Raw genomic sequence first — 20,252 nt, 5'->3', positions numbered from 1 at the left:
GGCTGCAAAATTAAACAGAGCAGACATGAACCGCAAAATTGAACAGAACAGACATATTAAAAGACACCACATACTATTTTGTAACACATTTATTAAATATTGCAGATCGTTGCATATCACTGAGATTGAACCACTTGAAATGGATGATATATTCTACTAGGATTTGTTGTGTGTACACTTCTAATTTTATACTGCTGAGGAAGACGAACAACTTGAAATGTTTGTTTTGGATGAACATGTTAGTGATGAAAATTATACGTTGACAGTTTTACCTGTACGTCTTTATCAAACTACCTCATTAGTTCTGCAACAATAAAGCTCCCAAGTTGCTAACCTTAAACTTTATGTTGTATGGACATGTTGTATGCAATGTTGTTGGAACATTGTATTTAATAAAAGTTTTCCATTTTAAATGAACTTTTAATGATATATTGTGACTTTTAATAGCCTGTTCTGTCCAATTTTGTGTTTGTAACTCCAAAGACCTCTGTCTCATGCACACACTCCAAATGAAAAGTTGCAACAAATTCCTTAAAACTAATATACATTGTCTAGTAATAGAAATGATTGAGGTGTAAACAATAATTTATAAGGATACAGCAAAAATGTTGCCAGTTGGCTTGCAAGAGAGATGTCAGTATCAGTAGTTGGGGAACTGATTCTTTCTTCTGTGCTGATGTTTGAATTATGGCTGAGCTGAATAATTGTTAGTTTGAATTTTTGCTTTGAAAGTTGCAGTTTGGCAAGGCAAAAAACTTTTCATTGGAGAAACAGGCACAAACTGGACATTTTCATGGATAGATTCAATTTCCCATCCTTGAAGTTGTGAACTGCGTAGACAAACACGTAGAAACTCTGGCGCCGCTGATGTAGGAGCTTTGCATTCATTTTGTAGACTCTGAAAAGGCAAGACAAGGCTTGACTGAAAGGCTGTAGAATCCACACCAAATCCCGAAGAATCACTCTAGAAGAAGTTACTCTGTTTTTAAAGGAGAACTGGCAGTCCCAAAAAGGCAAGGTTCAGGGAACCTCCATAGGCTGCGAGAGACGCTAGTGGAAACAAAGGACCCAACTCAGTAAAGTTCCCAAGCTCAATTTGACTATAGCTCAGTCAGTCTCCCTTTATGTACCCTGAACAAGCCTTGTGCTTCACTCTCTATGAAAATGAAACTAGGAGTAGTTTCGGCCCCACCCTAATCTTAATTGGCTTCCATAATTTGGAAGCATTTGTTAATGTTTTCCCCTTATCATATAGCTACGCCAACAAGTAGTAGAATGCAGCACCCATTTCAGCCTTAGACTGTATTAGGATCTTAATATATGAGTTTATAAAAAGTGTCAGCCTGCACAGCTGTGCAGAATAATCTGCAAATCAATTTATATTTACTCAAAAGTAAATCCCACTATATTCAGTGGGGCATATTCCTAGGCAGTGCTTTTTTGGTAAAATAAAAAATAAATATGAGATACCGGTAATCATATCTTGATAAAAGTGTGGTGGGTGCCAACACAAAATGGCTGCTATGGGCAGCAAAAAATGAGCTTCTCATACTCCGCACTGCTGAGCAGAGCTTGGAAAAGTTCCTTTTTTGAACTACAGCTCCCATCAGCCCAATCCAGTGGCCATGCTGGCTGGGGCTGATGGGAGTTGTAGTTTTAAAAAGTAACTTTTCCAAGCTCTGCTGCTGAGTACTGTCACAATCCCCCCCCCCTGGTAAGAGTACATAGGATTGCTGCTGTGATGTATGGAATATGTTACAAGAGAGGTGCAAGTGCTGTACTAATTTACATTTTACATATTTTTAAGTTTCAGAAAGTGATCAGAGCTTTGAGGTGACTATGACTGCTACCACTGAGGTAGCTGACAATGAAGTTAATGAAGGAACTGTTACTCAGATCCAGGTACTGTTTATTTATTTGCAGATTTATACACTGCTTCACAACAGTTCCCAGAGCGTTGTTCAATAAAATAAAGATAAAATTGCAAAAGATTACAAACTCAGTAAATCGAAGACAATAAAACCTTTTCTTCCATTCTACAGTTATTATTCCATAAAATGGGTGGGTCACACTTCAGGGAAAGTCTTCTTGAACCAAAATGTTTTCAGTAGCTGCCCATAGCGTAAAAGCTGTTTGCAACTGTCTTTGAGCATGCTTCTCTGTGTATTCAACTTTGTTCTAAAGATTTTGTGTCCTTTTTATAAAACAAAAACACAGGATCACTGTCAGTGTTAATGCGTTTATTGACCTGGTGCCCTTTAATGCTGTTGTTCTTGGCCTTTTTTTGCCTAATCAGTAAATATGAGTTGAAAGTGTCTGCATGTAAGTATTCTGAAACAAAAAATGCTTTTCTTATAACTGTCTGCATGCTGTTGACTTTGCTCACTTGTTTCTTCATTGTCTATTTCTCTGGCCACTTTTAATTCTTGAAACAGGAAATCCACATTGCAATCCTTGCCGAAATGGCAGCCGGAACTCCACATGTTGCCCAGGATGCACTCGGTACTGCTGAGTGTGCAGCACTCTCCACTTATTTCAGTGGTAGCTTGGCAAATGCAATGGCCTATAAATACATTTCCTTCTCTTTTAAGACTTGATGGCATATTTGTTTGGCGTCTCTTATGTTAAAATGTTAATTAGAATTTAAACCATAATGGAATTATTGCCACCCTTGGCTTCATTGGGAAAAGGATGAGCTATATATTTAATAATAAATTTTACCAGAAATTTACCAAAGGTACAAAGAAACATATATTCAAGAGCCATAGCAGAATATTGTTCTGCAACAGCATAGTGGTGTTAGACAGAACATACTAGGGCAGGAAAGCCACAGATTCCCCATCCTAGAATTGAGAGAAACTCCTAACTTTTCTTCTGCAATCTAAGGCAGGATATATGTAACTCTTAGGGTACCATTTTGATTCAGCGTAATCAATGGGGATTTCAGTATAAAAGAATTTGAATGTTAATCCTTGCAATGTGACTGCATCCTTATAAGTACTTCATGATGTTGAAAGTGGGGCAAGAGCAACTCCTGTTTTGTTCTTTTGTTTAAGCTCCAGAGGGAAGATAGGGCTAGGGTCCTTCAGATGGATAGGCTTTGTTTACCTTTTACCTGTGATGCTCTGACTGACTTCCTTCTGTCGCTAGACTGTGACGCCTTTAGGGAAGCTTACCTGCCCCTCCTCCTTCCGCCCTTTCCACTCCTTTGTCCTCCGGCTGACCAGGAGAGAGGAGCATCCCTTTGTCTGCTGTCTCTCCAAGCATGGGGCTGACTCCTACACCTGGGAGTTATGCCTCCATCTTAGCTAGTTAATTAGAACTAGGTATGCCTTTCTATCTACTATGTATTTCTATAAATAAAGTAGCTTTTCTTATTTTACTAAGTCTCCAGTCTCAGTGATGCTGTTGCAGGGTAAAAGCCTGCTTTCTTAGGCAAACGCACGCACACGCTGGCACACTCGCATTTCAACATCTGCTGTTACTCTCTGCTGCTGTGGTGCTGCTTTTAAACAAAATTAAGCAACACAACTACACACAATTTGAAGACCTCCTTTTCAACTTTTATCTTCCCCAGATACTCCAGAATGAACAACTGGATGAAATCTCTACTCTAGCTAATGAAGAAGTGTCAGCAGTTAGTCAAGCTTGGTTTACAACGAAAGAGGACAAGGATTCATTAACGAATAAAGGCAAGTTCACATTCTCCTGTATGCTTATAGGCATATTACATTTTGATGTGACACGAATTATGAGTAGTTTGTGCACTACAAACATTTATAATATATGACAAAAACACACAAATTTGTAACATTGCTTTGATACAAAATGGCCATATGTTTTGTTAAAAGTATTCAGAGAAAACATACTCAAGATGATTATATTTGGCTTATGGGAACAAATGGATTTTAATAACTTCTGTTGCATTAGTTACTGCGCTGTTCCAGCCCTTTTGTTCTTTGGTTATTGTGTGGAAATACTGGTGGTTTTTTTATTTACAACTGTTATGCACAATACATCAATGCTAAAAGCATAAATTTTGGGTACATACCGAGTTTAAAGATTTTGAAGTTGTGCACATGATAAGCCTAGGGATAAGTGTTTGTCAAGTCGGGAACACAAGTGTAGAGCCATTCCACATGACATGTACTTGGAAAATGATGGGGAAAGTTATGCTATATAATTTATTGGCTTGGCACCAGTTAAATCTAACATTTTTGCCTTGGGTAGTAATGGAAATTTGATCCCTGATTTCTCCCTTGTCTGACCTACCTATTCTCCATAAATACTGACTTCTTTTACTGATGTGCAGTTTGTGTGATGGTGTCTTCTCCATTTTTTAAGGTCACAAATGGAAGCAGGGAATGTGGTCGAAGGAAGAAATAGACATTTTGATGAGCAACATTGAACGTTATTTAAAGGTTTGTGTTGCATTCAATGAGCTTGATAGTTTCAGTGGCCAGTCTTTTCTATGTTAGTACGTTTTATAACATTGATTGGCTTGATTTGGATCCAGGCTTTCCTTGAGTCGGATGCTGTTTTGTGCAATGGGGCTTTCCCACTGCCTTCTTCCTACTCCCCTGAAAAGCAGCTCCTGAGATACTGGTGTGGAGAAGTGCAAGGGGGAAAGCCCTGTAGCCTAAGAGGCCTCCCACTCGTGCAAAACCTTGATCCAAGTCATTGTTAATATTTTAACAGCATTCATGAACAGCACTGCCTTTGAAGAATTTTAATCCTTTGAAAGTACATAGAAAAAAATAATGTACAATTACTTTAATAGGCACAATTTTAATAAGCTTACTAGACATTATAAATCTAGTTATTCAAAAAGGTTTTTAAAATTGTACTGTAACACTGTTAAATTAGTGAGCATAGTCACCTATGGGGAAAGAAGCAATACCTACAGAGGGAGAATTACAAGCAGCCTCTATCCTCTTTTTTTTGTAATTATTTAACAAACTGGTTAATAATGTGACTTATTAATGCATATTCAAGCTGAGATGGCCTCTTTCTCCTCCATTTACTATCACAGGGCTATTATTATTATTATTATTATTATTATTATTAAATTTTATTTATACCCCGCCTTTCAGCCAAAGGCCCTCAAGAACCATCTTACAAAGAAAAATAAACACAGGTATAAAATACAATATAAAAATACAATAAAAGCAATAGAATTTACAAAAATTAAATTAAATAACAAATAACATTATCATGTTACTCAAGAACCATCTTGCCTTGAGGGGAGGAGGAGTCTAGCTTTCAAAAAGCTTTCTTCTTTTTTTTACTTTATAGCTCATCTTTCCTGTTTTATTATATGGTTTGAACGAAATTTAGGCTTGGCTTATTATTTTTATGTAAAAAAAAAACCCTTTTATGAGGTTCATCTGAAAAGCAGTATAGAAATACCTAAAGTAAATAGGTTAATAAGTTGGAGATATCAAAAGATGAAAGGAAAGGTTTCTGCAGGACCATTGCATGGGGTCTGAACCAGCCTGTCTTTACTGTTCCTCTGAGTTTTCCTCTGCATTTCTCCTTTGTATTTCTTCATAGAATTATTAGTTGTAACAAACCCAGTGGGTCTCAAGATAGAATACCATAATACCTCAAGCATCCCATCCAAGGAAAGCCATTGCACATAACCTCCCTTAAGTAGATCATCCCACTTACTGTTAAGTGCTTTTCTTTTTTAAATGATTGGTGTAGTTAGAATTCTTTCTTTATTTTTGTTTCATGTTATATTGGCTCAGTTCTCACATCACAGTAAGCCATGGTTAATGGCTTACCATGAATAAGCAGCATACTAGCACATGATGCTTTGTCACTTCTGTAATCAGCCTTGTTGCTCACATTCACACCAGGAGAGGAGCAATGTGGGGGTGATTGGACAGTGTATGCTAGCATTTTGCTTGTTTACATTAAGCCAATAACTGTGGCTTATTGTGATGTCTGAACTGGGCCAATATATCTAACTTTGCTGTTCTCAGCTACCAATAAAAAGAGGTTAATTCTATTAACATCTTTGTAAACTGATTTTTAGAACTTTAAAAGACCATTTACACATACAAACATATTGAACTATATAATATTTTCCTAAGTGGTCACACTGTGGGCAGGGCGGCAAGTGAGGTGAGGTGGTGAGGGAAGCAAGGACGGCTGGCGGGGCAGGCAGGCAACCAAGTGAGTGAGGCGGCTGGGTGTAGGGTGAGCAAGGTGAGTGGGCAGCTGTCAGGCAAGGCAGATGGGTGGATGTGGAACAAGCAGGCAAGTGATTTGGGGGCAAGTGGCAGCAGCAGCCTGGGTGGGAGGCAGGTAAATGCCCTGGGTAGGGAGGTGACCTAGGCATGATGCACAGAACTGCACAGCAGTGCCGTTTGTCAAGGGGGAAGCAGTGGTGCGGGGCAGCAGCAAGGGGCAGTGACACAGTGCAGGAACAGGCTAGGTTAGCAGGCCCATGGGGGTGGCACACACCAATGCCTGGAAGCACTGGGGGGAATTGCAAGGGGATTCACCTTGGGGGGGATCTGAGGGGTGTTTGCAAGTGCTGGCAGGGCACATTTGTGAGTGTGTCTATCTTGCACTCTCTCTCTCTCTTTCTCTCTCTGTGTGTGTGTGTGTTTGGGAGTGCCTAGTGCGTGTGTGCGTGCGTGTGGTGGAGGATATATCTAGTAAATAAATCTAGTAAATAGATATAAATTTGTCAATAAATAACAATTAACAAAAACCAGCATACAACGTATGTACAGAAACTTTGTAATGTTCCATTCCTTAGCAAGGTTCTTGAACGAGTGGTGGCAGGCCAGCTCCAGACACTCTTGGATGAGACCGATTATCTGGATCCGTTTCAGTCGGGTTTCAGGCCTGGTTTTGGCACGGAAACAGCCTTGTTTGTATGATGATCTCTGTCAGGAGAGAGACAGGGGGAGTTTGACTCTGTTGATTCTCCTTGATCTCTCAGTGGCTTTCGATACCATCAACCATGGTATCCTTCTGGGAAGACTGGCTGAGTTGGGAGTGGGAGGGACTGCATGGCGGTGGTTCCGCTCCTACTTGGCAGGTCAGCTCCAGAAGGTGGTGCTTGGGAAACATTGCTCGGCACCCTGGACTCTCCAATATGGGGTTCCGCAGGGGTCAGTTCTGTCCCCCATGCTGTTCAATATCTACATGAAACCGTTGGGTGCGGTCATCTGGAGCTTTGGAGTACGTTGCCATCAGTATGCTGATGACACGCAGCTCTATTTCTCCTTTTCATCCTCTTCAGGTGAGGCTGTCAATGTGCTGAACCAGTGCCTGGCTGCAACAATGGACTGGATGAGGGCTAATAAACTGAGGCTCAGTCCAGACAAAACTGAGATGCTGCTAGTGGGTGGTTCTTCTGACCGGATGCTGGATGCCCAGCCTGTCCTGGATGGGGTTGCATTCCCCCTGAAGGAGCAGGTTCGTAGCTTGGGGGTTCTCCTAGAACCATCTCTGTCACTTGAGGCTCAGGTAGCCTCGGTGGCACGGAGTGCTTTCTACCAACTTCGGTTGGTGGCCCAGCTACACCCCTATCTGGACAGGAATAACCTGGCTTCAGTTGTCCATACTCTGGTAACCTCCAGGTTAGATTACTGCAATGCGCTCTATGTGAGGCTGCCTTTGAAGACAGTTCGGAAGCTGCAGCTTGTACAAAATGCAGCGGCCAGATTGGTAACAGGGACCAGACGGTCCGAACATATAAAACCGATTCTGGCCCACTTGCATTGGCTGCCTATATGTTTCTGAGCTCGATTCTAGATGCTGGTTTTGAGCTATAAAGCCTTACACGGCTTAGGACCACAATACCTGATGGAACGCCTCTCCTGACATGAACCCACCTGTACACTATGTTCAAGATCAAAGGCCCTCCTCCGGGTGCCTACTCCGAGGGAAGCTCAAAGGCCAGCAACAAGGGAAAGCTCCTTCTCAGTGGTGGCCCCCAAATTATGGAATGATGTTTCTGATGAGGTACGCCTGGCGCCAACACTGTTATCTTTCCAGCGCCAGGCCAAGACTTTCCTCTTCTCCCAGGCATTTTAGCATGTGTTTTTAAATGTGTATATTTGTTTTTAATGTTTTTAATTGTTGTAAACCGCCGAGAGAGCTTCAGCTATGGAGTGGTATACAAATGCAATTAATAATAATAATAATAATGATGATGATGATGATGATGATAAATGTCCATTTGTCTATAAAACAAAGCAGGGTGGTATTCAGCTAATCCCTGCTCTTGAGTCGACCCATTGAAATTAATGAACCTGTTAGTTAAGTCTATTAACTTCAGTGGGTCTTCTCTGAGTAGGACTAACATTAAATACCACCCACAGAGAGCAAGTCTAGTCACTTGGCATCTCCAGGATCACACTTTTAAAAAAATGTTAATATCTTTCCAAATTTGGTTTCAGTTTAAATCAGCCTTTCCCAACCAGTGTGCCTCCAGATGTTGTTGGACCACAATTCTCATCTTTCCTGACCATTGGCAATGCTGGCTAATGCTGATGGGAGTTGTGGTCCAACAACATCTGGAGGCACACTGGTTGGGAAAGGCTGGTTTAAATGCATTTTCCCCATTTTCCAAACTGTTTTTTAATTTTTTATATACCTAAATGCCATTTATTTGTTTATTTATTTAATTAAATTTTTATACCGCCCCATAGCCGAAGCTCTCTGGGCGGTGTACCATCTCAGTTCTGAATAGATGTTGGGCATTTTTAGCCGTATTTAATTTTTTGAATTAGTAAAAATAAAAAGGCATTTTGTTATTTATTCAGATTTTCAATATTTGATACATAGTTTTGCAGAACTTGTTAATGAAGTGTCAGTCTTTAGTGTAAAATGTTGGGAAACTTAATATGTCATCCAAATCTTAATGTGATTAGGCACGTGGAATAAAAGATGCCACAGAAATCATCTTTGAGATGTCAAAAGATGAAAGGAAAGATTTCTACAGGACCATTGCATGGGGTCTGAACCGGCCTCTCTTTGCTGTTTATAGACGAGTACTTCGCATGTATGATGATCGAAACCACGTTGGCAAGTATGAAACCTTCTAACATTTGATAAATGGTATGATTACGGTTATGAATGGTCTGATGTCCTTTTTAAATCATAGCAGTGTGTTACAACCTAAAGAATTAAGGTGGGAGTTAAAAAAAAAACTTGGAAAATGATGATATAGCATGAAGTAATGGAGGTGTATATTTCTGTTTATCAGTCACTTGCTATAACTTACCATGATTCACAGTTCTCACCATTAGTAAGTTGAGAAAATCTCAGTTGTTACTTGGGCTGTACTTGTGATGGAGCCATGCGAGTGAGATGTACAGCTACCTACATGTAAGACTTCACACAGTTGTGGGTCTATGCACCCTTGCATCTGTATGTATGTGCATTGTGTGTTGGACAGACTCCATTTAGATGTTCAGGTATGAAGTGCCTGAGGCCAAGGTGAGCTTCATGTGTAGGGCTTGCATGGTGGGGACCAATGTGAAATTGCTGAGCTAAGGGGCTCAGGTTAGGGCTGTCAGTGCTGCTTTTTATCATATGCTCAGATAGATTAATACTTGGTAGTTTATTTCTTTTACCAATAGTTACATTATTTTTCCATATGAGTACGGCCCTCACTGCGGGTTATAGCTCCACCTATTGTGCGAAGGCAAGAATGTCTTTGAAGTCAAGACTAGGGGCGTCAGGCCCCTCCCACTCTCCAGTTCATTCTTGCCTTCGTACGAACAAGATTGATATTTGCAGATAGCGTAGCTTTAGCTAAGTTTCTTGTGTCATTTTTGTGTGTTTGTCTGACATTGTGTGCAGGTTTGTTGTATGTGATTCCTCGTTCTCCCTCCCCTCTGTCTTGTATTTAATTCGTTTGTTTCAGTGTTTCCTGGGGAACTCTTGGGGGGATCCTCGTTTGCCCTGCCTTTTTTCCCCAGTTTTTGAGCCTCACGGCTCCGGCAGAGGCCACGGCTGTGTTCCTCTAGCCTCTCAGGCGGGAGCTTGCGGCTGCAGCTCCCGATTCGGCCCGCTGCTTGGCTTGGCCAGAACACTTTTGATTCTCTCCTTCCAGGAGCTTGCGGCTGCGGCCGTCTCCCGTCTCCCGGCCCTTCACTTTGCTGCGGTGACTTCCTCAGCCGGCGGCTGCGACTGATATCTCCTGCAGCCCCGGCGCTTTAGTTGTTTTTCGGCCGTTCTACGCCCCGGCCCCTACCTTTTAAGTTGTGTCTCCCAGCCCATTAATTTTGCCGCGGCGATTTCTGCAGCCGGTGGCTGTGACCGATATCTGCTGCCGCCTCGGCGCTTTATTTTTTAACAGTCATTCTACTCCCAGGCCCCGTCCCCTGCCCTTTTAAGTTGCCGCGGCGGCTTCTGCAGCCGGCGGCTGTGGTTGATTTCTCCTGCTGCCTCAGTGCTTCGTTTTGTTTTTTTTCGCCTTTTTCAGTCCGCTGGGCTGATCAGTACCCGCCATTGCTCCCCCTTCGTAATCACCATTTTGACCTTCAGGTGAGACCAATGGTCCATTTTCTGCTCTGTTCTGAAACCATATCTAAACACATACATGAATTTTCAAAGTCAATCATAACACCGTGCACATGTGACTTTTTGCTTTTAAATAATGCATTGACAAGATTAATGACTGTTTGGGGTATTTGCTATTTGTCCTTATGGGTAGGAACTTCAGAACTGCTGCCCTGGGCTCCTGCCAGGAGGAAGGGCAGGATAAAAATCAAATAATAAATAAATAAATAAATTGTAAGAACTCTGCCAAAGGCTATATCCATTTCTTTCTCTTCAGTGCCTTAACATCAAATTAATGTTGAGAACTATCCAATAACATATATTGCACTTTGAAATTTTCCATAGTGCTGAAAGTTACTATTGTCTTTTCCTTTGTGAGTAAAATCATGTATTTTCATGTGCTGTGCCGAGTCCAAGTCATGGGAAGTCTAAAAACAAATAAATTATATGTATGTTTGTTAATTGAGAGCCAGTGTGGCATAGTGGTTAGAGTGTTGGACTACGATCTGGGAGATCAGGGTTCGAATCCCCACACAGCCATGAAGCTCACTGGGTAACCTTGGTCCAGTCAGTTCCTCGCAGCCTCAGAGGAAGGCAATGATAAAGCCACCTCTGAATACCACTTACCATAAAAACCCTCTTCATATGGTTGCCATAAGTCGGGATCGACTTGAAGGCAGTCCATTTCCATTTTTCATGTTTGTTAATTACTATGTTGCTTATATATTTCACAGGTACACGCCTGATGAAATTGAAAAACTCAAGGAGTAAGTTTTATTTTGTATTAATCAGATTTTGTAAAATGTTCAGAAGAACCTTCAGATCTCTTTCCCAAAAGTTGTTTGTCTGCAGTTGGCAACTAAAGGCTCATGGATTGACTCTGGTCCCTAAGGATGCCAGCTGCCACATCTCCCCTCCTCCTTCTATTTTTTTAGAAGAGGAAGTCATGGTGTGGGCTGCAGTGGGGAGAAGACAGGAGGGGGCAACAGAATTGGGCATGCAAAGTGAGTGTTCTCCAAGTCCTCTTCACCATTGCATTAGACTTTCAGGGCATGTTCTCTTGCTTTGTGTGGGACAGATAATTAGACTGCAGGTGGTTCATAGGTCTTCTGTACAGCTTTCAGCATGACCAGTGCCACTCTCTGTGCAATTTCACACAACATCTCCAGTGTCTCCTTCCTTCCCCATTCCTCACAAAAACTGGGGTCAGTATCAGTGGCCAGAGAGTGATGCAGAATAGTGAGTAAGGACATGTGAATGAAACACCTGTCTGTGTAATTGAAGCCACAATATCATAAAACAATTGTAGCATCTTTTGAAATGGATACCCGTTATGCTTGGCTGTGTTACCAGATGCTAAGGTATTTATTTATTCAAAATTAAAAAAACACCCTTCAATCCTACAGATCTCAAGGCAGTATACAAAGGGCATGACCAACTAGTCATGCCAAAATGAAATACAATAATACACCCAGAACACTGAGAGTAAAGTTTCTCTATGTGCACAGGCAGCTGAGTGATGGTTAGTTGGAAAATATTTACTTTCCCTCCCCCCACCCCCGGCAAAAGGAATGTTCTACTTGTCGGTAAGGAATTTAATGCAGTCCTTTGATTGTTGACTACACCCCATGAGTGTGCAAGCCACGGCTAGGGTGCACTCAGAGGCTTTAAAGTGAACTCACTGGCTTTTCCTGTTGAACAAAGGGCTTATCCACATGGGAGCAAAACATCGTAGAAAAAACACTGCTTTTACCTTCGTTTTCTGTTTGCACAGTCCGCACATAGGGTCAAAGCCAGCTGCAAACACGGTGCTTTTCATTCACACTGAAGGGAAAGGATCAGACACCCAGCTTCCTAATGACCATGCAGGCTTGCAGAACGGGAGCCAGCAGCCAATCGGAAAATGACATGAACAAAGGGAGGAGGAGGGAGTGGGCGTGGAGAGGGGAAGCATCGGATTAAAGCATCTACAAGCCCCTAGAGATACAGAACTGGACACACTTTTACCTTCCCTTTTCGGATTAAAACAGCATGTTTTTACTTCGGATTTAAAGGGGGAAACTGCGTTTTAGCTGCTGATTGCCAGTCACATCATGTGAACCATGCAAATCAAAAGAGTCTGTGAGTAGCACCAGACCCGCACGAAATCTCTGTGTGAACCAGCCCAAAGTTTACAGTGTGGGGGTTGACACTGTGAATGCAGCAATTCTGGGAAGAGTAATTTGTTCTGTTTAGAATGGAAACAGAATTCTTAGAAAACAATTCCAAAGAAGGCCTTAAACTACGAAGTGGTAAATTATCTAATAATTTAAGCCTGCTTGAGTAGCAGAGGTAGAAACAGAATGAGTGTTTGTTTAAATGGGACTACCAAATGTGCAGACTGTGCTGGCTTTCAGGGAAATGCACTGGAGATTTTGTATCACATTTGAACAGGTTTCTCAGTGATGCGCACAAAATGAGCCACTTGCAAAATCACTGGGATTTTACAAGAAGACGTTCATGTCCCCTTTCTTTTGAAAGATCTCGCAACATGGTAAACTCTTAATAGGCTAAACTTTACATAATCTGTGAAACTGGTAAAACCTTCATTGAGATCACTTATAGAGAGCAGAATTTAAGAATGGTTGCCTGGGCTTTCTCCCAATTTCTAATTCATAAAGAAAGTACTGTTAGCCTAGTGTGTGATTTACTGACTTGCACAATCAGTATCTGGAGAGATCAGCATTTGTGATGCTGCGCTCTGCTGTTGAATTTGAGGGTGCTTCAGTGCTGGAGTTTATTCTGGAATTGATATGGCTCGTGCATGCAAATTTTTTGCAGCGTCCTTTTAATGTCATCAGCATCAAAATGACTGCACAGATTTTCTCCCCCGCCCCCATTCATTTAATCCAGATTCCCCCTTACCTTAAAAAATCCAATAACCCATTCTCCATCTGCAGTCACTGCCACTGGTGTGGAAGCTCATTGGCCCATTTTTGGGGTGGGTGGTTTGCCATGTGTCCACAGTTACATTTCGTTAGGTGGTCTCGTGCCACATCCTATTTATTTTTGCTCCTTATTTGAGCATATCCTAGGAATTTTGTTTCTGGTGGTCCAAATGATATGAGCATTCCTGTTTCCACCAATTGTGTGCTGAAGACATGCCTGGATTTCAGCAGCCCGGTTCAGAGGAGCTATTATCTCAAGATCTCTGCACAGTTCATATGGGGGTTGAGTCCAACCAAGTTCTACTCCAGAGTGGACTCACTGAAATTAATGGACCTAAGTTAGTCATGCCTACGGCCATACTACCCTGAACACACCTGATCTCATCTGATCTCGGAAGCTAAGAAGGGTCAGGCCTGGTTCGTACTTGGATGGGAGACCACCTGGGAATACCGGATGCCATAGGCTTAGAGAAAGGCAAAACCACTCTGAATAACTCTTACCATGGAAACCCTATGAATATATCCAAAAAAGATTCATAGGGTCGCCATAAGTCGTAAGCAACTTGAAGGCATGTAACGATGACAAAGTTAGTCATGTCCATTAATGTCAGTGAGTCTCCTCTGCATACGACTGTTGGATACAACCCTGTAATCATAGGATGTATATCAGGTCTTCGTGATTACCAATTGTGCAATATGTAGAAGTCTTAATTCGGAAAGGCCTTACCTTGTAAACTCCTTCCCCACATACTTTGAACCTCTTAATAGCGCTGTATGCTCTTGGGGTTCATTATATGTCCACTAAGACCAGGACCTTTAGTGTGGCTGCACCTGGCCTTTAGAATGTGCATCCAGTTAGCATCAGACAGGCACTTGCACTACTGGCATTTAGGCACCTGCTTAAAACTCATCTGTTCCCCCAGGCTTTTCTGCTATGTTGATGTGGTAATCTGATCTACAGATTTGTGATGTATTTTGTACTTGTTTTATGAATGTAATTTGATTCTTGATTTTAATGCAGTTCACCGCCACTGTATATTTTTCTTAATGTTGGCAGTATTTACATTTTTGCAAATTAATAATAATTAAATAAGCCTTGCTCAAGACTGCAGTTTTTATTTTATTTTTAGAAAAGAACAAAATAGAAATGGATACTGTCTCCCCCCCCCCAATCCTCCAAGAAAGCACAGGCCTCCATTATGCACACTGCTAAGCGTTATAGCTAAGAGTTGGTAATATTTGCTCTCATGCGCTTTGGGTAAAAGAAAAAGAATTTTAAAAGTGTGCTCCCACAGGTACAAATAGAAATATGCATGCTCAGAAGGTGAAAAGGTAGTGGAGGATGAGGGAGTAGTAACTGAGGGGAGGAACCAGGAAACACAACGCAGAAACATTCTGTTAAGTGCCACTTGCCAGTGTGGATGGCAAACAGCAGAATACCTTTGAAAAAAGTGGACACCTGTGCGCTGGTCATGTACACAGAAAAAATAGATCTGAACTAACCATTTATGATATTCATTCTCCCCCCCCCCCAAAAAAAAAAAAAATCTGGAAGCGCTATGATTGTAATAATTATTTTAAGTTGATTATATTTGTATGTCTGGTGTTAGCCCCAGCCCCACTCCCTGCTCTTATGGGAGGATGGACAGGATATAAAAATAAAAATTTAAAATTGAAATAACATTTGTACACAATACTAATATACTTTTTCCATTTAGGTTACGGATAAAACATGGTAATGACTGGGCGACTATAGGAGCTGCCCTTGGTAGAAGTGCTTCTTCGGTAAAAGACCGATGCAGGCTGATGAAGGACACCTGCAATACGGGTACAAATACTGAAATAACTGGCATTCCCAGTGGGTGCCCACATTGGCTTGTAGAAAGTATATTTTATCATCCTCAGCACTGGACATCTCACTGGGTGACCTTAGGCCAGTCACTGCCTCTCAGCCTCATGAAAACCCTATTCATAGGGTCGCCATAAGTCGGAATCGACTTGAAGGCAGTACATACATACATACGGTGAATGCCTGTCAGTTGATGAACTGTACAGCAGGGAGAGGCAGTATAGTTATTTATTAAATTTATTTCCCGCTCTTCCTCCCAAAGGAGCCCAAGGCAGCGTATCTCACTGTGTTAAAAGAACCTTTTGAAATGGTTTAACAGATATACCTCTGTGCAAAACATGTTTTTCTCCAGTAGGTCATAGGAGAGGGCAGAGCAGTTTTAAGAATCTGGAGGTGTAGAGGAATTGCTCAAGCAAAAAAAGAGAAAATTAATGAAGAAAATTGGGGATGTTTGGCTTAAACCACTGTGGTGTAGTGGTTAGAGTGCAGGACTAGGATCTGGGAGACCCCGGTTCAAATCCTCACTCATTTGGAAAGCTCATTAGGGTGGCCTTGTGCCAGTCACTATCTGTCAGCCTAACCTACCTCACAGGGTTGTTGTGAGGATAAAATGGGGAGAAGAACTCTGTATGCCCCTTTGAGCTTCTTGGAGGGTAGCCAGGATATAAATGTAATAATAATAATAATAATAATGCCTTAGGGAAATAACGGGTGGTATCCAACAAAGTGCTTCTTTTGCACAAGGACTTCTGGCTGTGCAGTGGGACTTCCCTTCACTCTCCTCTCCCTCTGCTTCCATCCTTCCAGAGCAGATTTGGAGAGGGCAAGGGGACATGTGTGGAGAGGGGAGGGAGGGGTTCCATTGTGCAGATGGATAACATCCACACATACTTTTCAGTGCCATGGTATTGTTACCTTTTTTTATTTCAGGGAAGTGGACAGAAGAAGAAGAGAAGAGATTAGCAGAAGTGGTACATGAATTAACCAGCACAGAGCCCGGTGACATTGTCACACAAGGGGTATCTTGGGCTTCTGTGGCAGAACGTGTTGGGACGCGATCTGAGAAGCAGTGCCGTTCCAAATGGCTCAACTACCTAAACTGGAAACAAAGTGGAGGCACCGAATGGACTAAGGAAGATGAAATAAACCTGATCCTTAGGTTGTGCCATTTTCTTGGCTGTTCCGTTCTTACATCCCAGATACTTCATATTTTAATGTTCCTGTTCTTTAGACTGAATTTTAGTGCTTGTCGGCAACTGAAAGTGTAGGCTTTAAAAGGAGATTAGATGAATGTATGGGTTATCAATAGCTACTAGTCATGATAATTGCATACTATCTCCAGATTCAGAGGTAGGCAGCATCCCTCTGGGTGCCAGTTGCTGGAGATCAACGTCAAAGTGAGAAAGCGCTTTTCCCCTTGTGTTCTGCCTGTGGATTCCTAGAGATGTCTGGTTGGCCATTGCCAGACTAAATGGTTCTTTGGTCTAATCTAGCAAGGCTCTCCTTAAGTCCTACCCCACATTGCTCTGCCAATAAGTTATAGTCCTCAGTGGTGGGGCAGCTTATTCATAAGGCCTTTTCAGACTTTGGGCCTCTACGATGACACTGGCCAAAAGGACTGAATGCTATATGGTGGATTCTGTGATGTAGGCCACACTCCACCTAGGGGTCACTCTTACGTGTTATTTTTTGAGAGCTAATGTGCCATTTGTTACTGTGCAGCCTTGTTAAATCGGATGAAAGCAGGAACCGCACCACATTCCCTTTGCACTAGAGCCTATCTAACACACACTTCTTTCCCATGTAATCCTGTCAGAATAGCAGAGCTAGAAGTATCTGACGAAAATGATATCAACTGGGATCTGCTGGCAGAAGGCTGGAGCAGTGTGCGCTCACCGCAGTGGCTTCGCAGTAAATGGTGGACGATAAAGAGGCAAATTGCAAACCACAAAGAGGTGTCGTTTCCTGGTAAAGTGTTAAAGGATTACACACAGTGTCTTCTACCGGAAATTAAAGCATAGTAGTGCCTAAACAGTCAAAGTGATTGAAACCAAATAGTGAAGCTCAAACAAAAATCATGAGATTATATGCTCACTGGGATTAGTTCATTGATCTTCCCCGGCCTGGTGCCCTCCAGATGTTTTGGTCTACAGCTCATCCCTGACCATTGGTGGTTCTGGATGGGGCTGATGGGAACTGTAGTCTAAAACTTCTTGACACCCTGCTCCATAAGGCTGGATGAAGACCTGTCTATATTAAGGTCCACATTTAAGAGTTGAAGAGGTTAAGCAGAAATCCTGACATTTTCCATACAACAGTGTGGGCCCTGTGTTATTGCAATTTGGTCTAATTCAAAGCGATTCACAAATGGGAGAACTCTTCCAAATTTAAATACAGTTTCTACACTCAAAATAAAGGAACAGTTTTTTCTTTGTATTGCCTTTCCACTGAAGCTGCAACCTGCCCATGGTTGGTTAGTTTGCAGGGAAGACAGAACAAAAAATTACAGCTTTTATGTAGCACTTTAAGAGCATTCAGGGTGATTTTCAAATATCTTGAAACCCTTAACACCATCTTGAGGTAGTTCAGTATTATCCCTATGTTGCAGATGTGAGGCTTGCCTACTGCTACCAAGTGAGTTCATTGCAGAGGCTAGAGATAAACCTGCAACTCTTGCATAGGCTGTTGGGTTTCTCTGGGATTGTTGCTGCTGAAACGTATAGCTTACACAAAAGAGGAGTGAGAGGGCTTCATGCAACAGAAGATAACAGCAGAATACTTCTGGAGAAGAGTGTTAAGTAGTGGACAGACAGGAACCTATGCAATTGTACTAATGCTATTTTGTGGAAATATCTACCTGGCCAAGTCACTGTTCTAGTTTTTAAAGATACAGTATTATTATTTTTATACATTGCCAGGTTTACTCAATTTGTTTTATATACAGTACTGTGTTTTTCCAGTTTGGGTGGGCCTGACGTGGGTTACAAAATGCATCCAAAAGCTTTTAGAAGTCAAGTAAAGAAAGTAAAACCTTTATTTCAGGATGGTCTTGACATCCAGGATTGAGCTAAAAGAGTCTTGAGGTTTCTGTATATATAAAACTGCTCCCTGTTTTAACTGATATTGAATAGCACAGGAGTACACACACACATACATACAAAGTCATCAGGATAGAGCAGATAACAGTTGTAAATACTGAGTGATATCTCACAAAGTCTTACTTGGATTAGACCAATTGATTTCAGTGGGTCTGCTCTGAGTGTGACTAACGGCGGACCTCACACATAGTGGGGAAGAAGTTCCAATAAGGCCTGATGCCTCATCCTCTTAAGCAGTTAACCAGATTCTGAAAAGAGGAGAGGTAATCAATTTTGCATTAGCAATGAGTGGAAATGATAAAATATATGAAATCACGAATTTTAAAAGTTGTTACAAAGTAGGTGAATGTCCACCAAATGTAATGTAACAAGAAACCCGTAAAATGGCGGCAGCATATGCCATCTGGAGCATGTCATAGGTTACTATTTAGTACTCAGAATTTTTAACGGTACAAATACAACAGCTTGGTCTGCTGGCTGGGCGGCAGTCCGTGCCTCAAAGAGCTTTTTCCTTATTCTGTTCCTAGAGGCATACGACCATTAAGTGGCTTTCTCCCAGGTGAAAGGTCATAGATTCACCAAGCTACAAGCTGTTACCTTCTTCTCAGCTTCTTGACAGAGCCTTTTCCTGTCTAGGTTAGTGCAGCAGTTCAGGAGGAAGAGGAGGATGTGGGTAGACTTAACAGATATGCTTGCAGATGTCTCTGACATTAGGCAGATTAAGATCTTTATCATTGTAATTTGCCTAATATGCTTTGCTGTTTACCCAAGCTTTTGCCTTCGAGCTTTTTTGGAGGGGAATAAATTGATACAAAGTTCTACTTAGGTTTAAACATTCTGAATTACTCTTTTTTTCCCATTTCAGTTCTTATAAAAGGTCTGAAACAGCTTCATGAAAGCCAAAAAAATACTCCAGGGCACCAACTTTCAGAGACTAAATCTTTACCTGGGTTGCCAAATGCTCATTCCGGTTCTGGGGTTCAGCATGTGCAGATTCGAGTGGCTCGCCTGGATGAGAATTCGGGTAATTCTCCAAGCCCCATGGCCGCTTTACAGATTCCAGTCCAGATTACCCATGTCTGTAAGTACCTCTAATTCCTCCCTCCGCGCTCCCCAACTCTCACTCTTCATTAAAAATCAAGGGGTTACCTGGTTTTAAGAGAGAAGACTATCTGTCTTTGGCCTGGCAAGAAATAGGCCTGTAGGCTCCTTCATATGTATGTGTACAGGCACATATCCTCTTACCTTGCATATGCAAGGATAACAGAACTCAGTATGTAACACCATTCACATGACACAAACGCTGTTGATTTCCTCCCAGTGAAAACGGATAGCAAAAAATACGGCCACGGGAATGTGAAAAGGTCAGGCGGGCTTCTTTGTGTTTAGGAAAAAAAAGGAATTGCCTTTGATAGGTTGAGGTTGCCGCTGTCCTGTGGCTGCTCTGGGTAATGAATGCAGTTACTGCACTTGTAATTAGAGCAGATTGTGCAGCTGTGCACCATGTTGGTGACAAGGGGTTTCTACGAGGGTAGAGATGGCTAGCATGGTATATTAGCCACCTCCACCCCCAATGACTTGGGGGTGAAGTTACATACAATACTAGGAGTGATCTGGGAAGAAGGCAAAGGATGGCAGCAAATGCAGCACTACCAGTAATTTTATTTCTTAAAAATCCCCACCATATATCCCACCCTATCAGCATTGCTTTCCAGGCAGCTGATGTATGAAGTGACCATACAGAAGGTATTAAAGCAATTGGTCATTATCTAGTCACTGTGTGTTATATTGGATCTAATCTATTTGAGCACTGAAGATTTCATCCAGTATTGGACAGTGGTGTAC

At 41.8% G+C, this 20,252-nt stretch overlaps 1 protein-coding gene and 1 non-coding gene across 5 annotated transcripts in view; both read left to right on the top strand.

Moving 5' to 3' along the window:
- DMTF1 (cyclin D binding myb like transcription factor 1) overlaps positions 1 to 20,252 on the top strand; it is a 49,207-nt gene that overhangs the window by 13,452 nt on the left and 15,503 nt on the right. For all 4 annotated transcript variants that reach the window (XM_061638136.1, XM_061638137.1, XM_061638135.1 and 1 more), the window contains 9 exons: positions 1,808 to 1,902; positions 3,578 to 3,692; positions 4,345 to 4,421; positions 8,898 to 9,055; positions 11,268 to 11,300; positions 15,179 to 15,288; positions 16,240 to 16,468; positions 17,126 to 17,277; positions 19,273 to 19,488. In XM_061638136.1, the coding sequence (XP_061494120.1) occupies positions 1,808 to 1,902; positions 3,578 to 3,692; positions 4,345 to 4,421; positions 8,898 to 9,055; positions 11,268 to 11,300; positions 15,179 to 15,288; positions 16,240 to 16,468; positions 17,126 to 17,277; positions 19,273 to 19,488 (1,185 nt within the window). The remainder of the gene's footprint in view (positions 1 to 1,807; positions 1,903 to 3,577; positions 3,693 to 4,344; positions 4,422 to 8,897; positions 9,056 to 11,267; positions 11,301 to 15,178; positions 15,289 to 16,239; positions 16,469 to 17,125; positions 17,278 to 19,272; positions 19,489 to 20,252) is intronic.
- On the top strand, positions 13,808 to 13,926 carry LOC133363512 (5S ribosomal RNA). The gene has a single exon (XR_009757687.1). It is a non-coding gene; the product is annotated as a 5S ribosomal RNA (ribosomal RNA).

This window comes from Rhineura floridana, chromosome 8, assembly GCF_030035675.1.
Source record: "Rhineura floridana isolate rRhiFlo1 chromosome 8, rRhiFlo1.hap2, whole genome shotgun sequence".
Taxonomy (NCBI): domain Eukaryota; kingdom Metazoa; phylum Chordata; class Lepidosauria; order Squamata; family Rhineuridae; genus Rhineura; species Rhineura floridana.
Note: the sequence above shows the minus strand (reverse complement) of the source record. Positions and strands in the feature narration are given on the sequence as shown.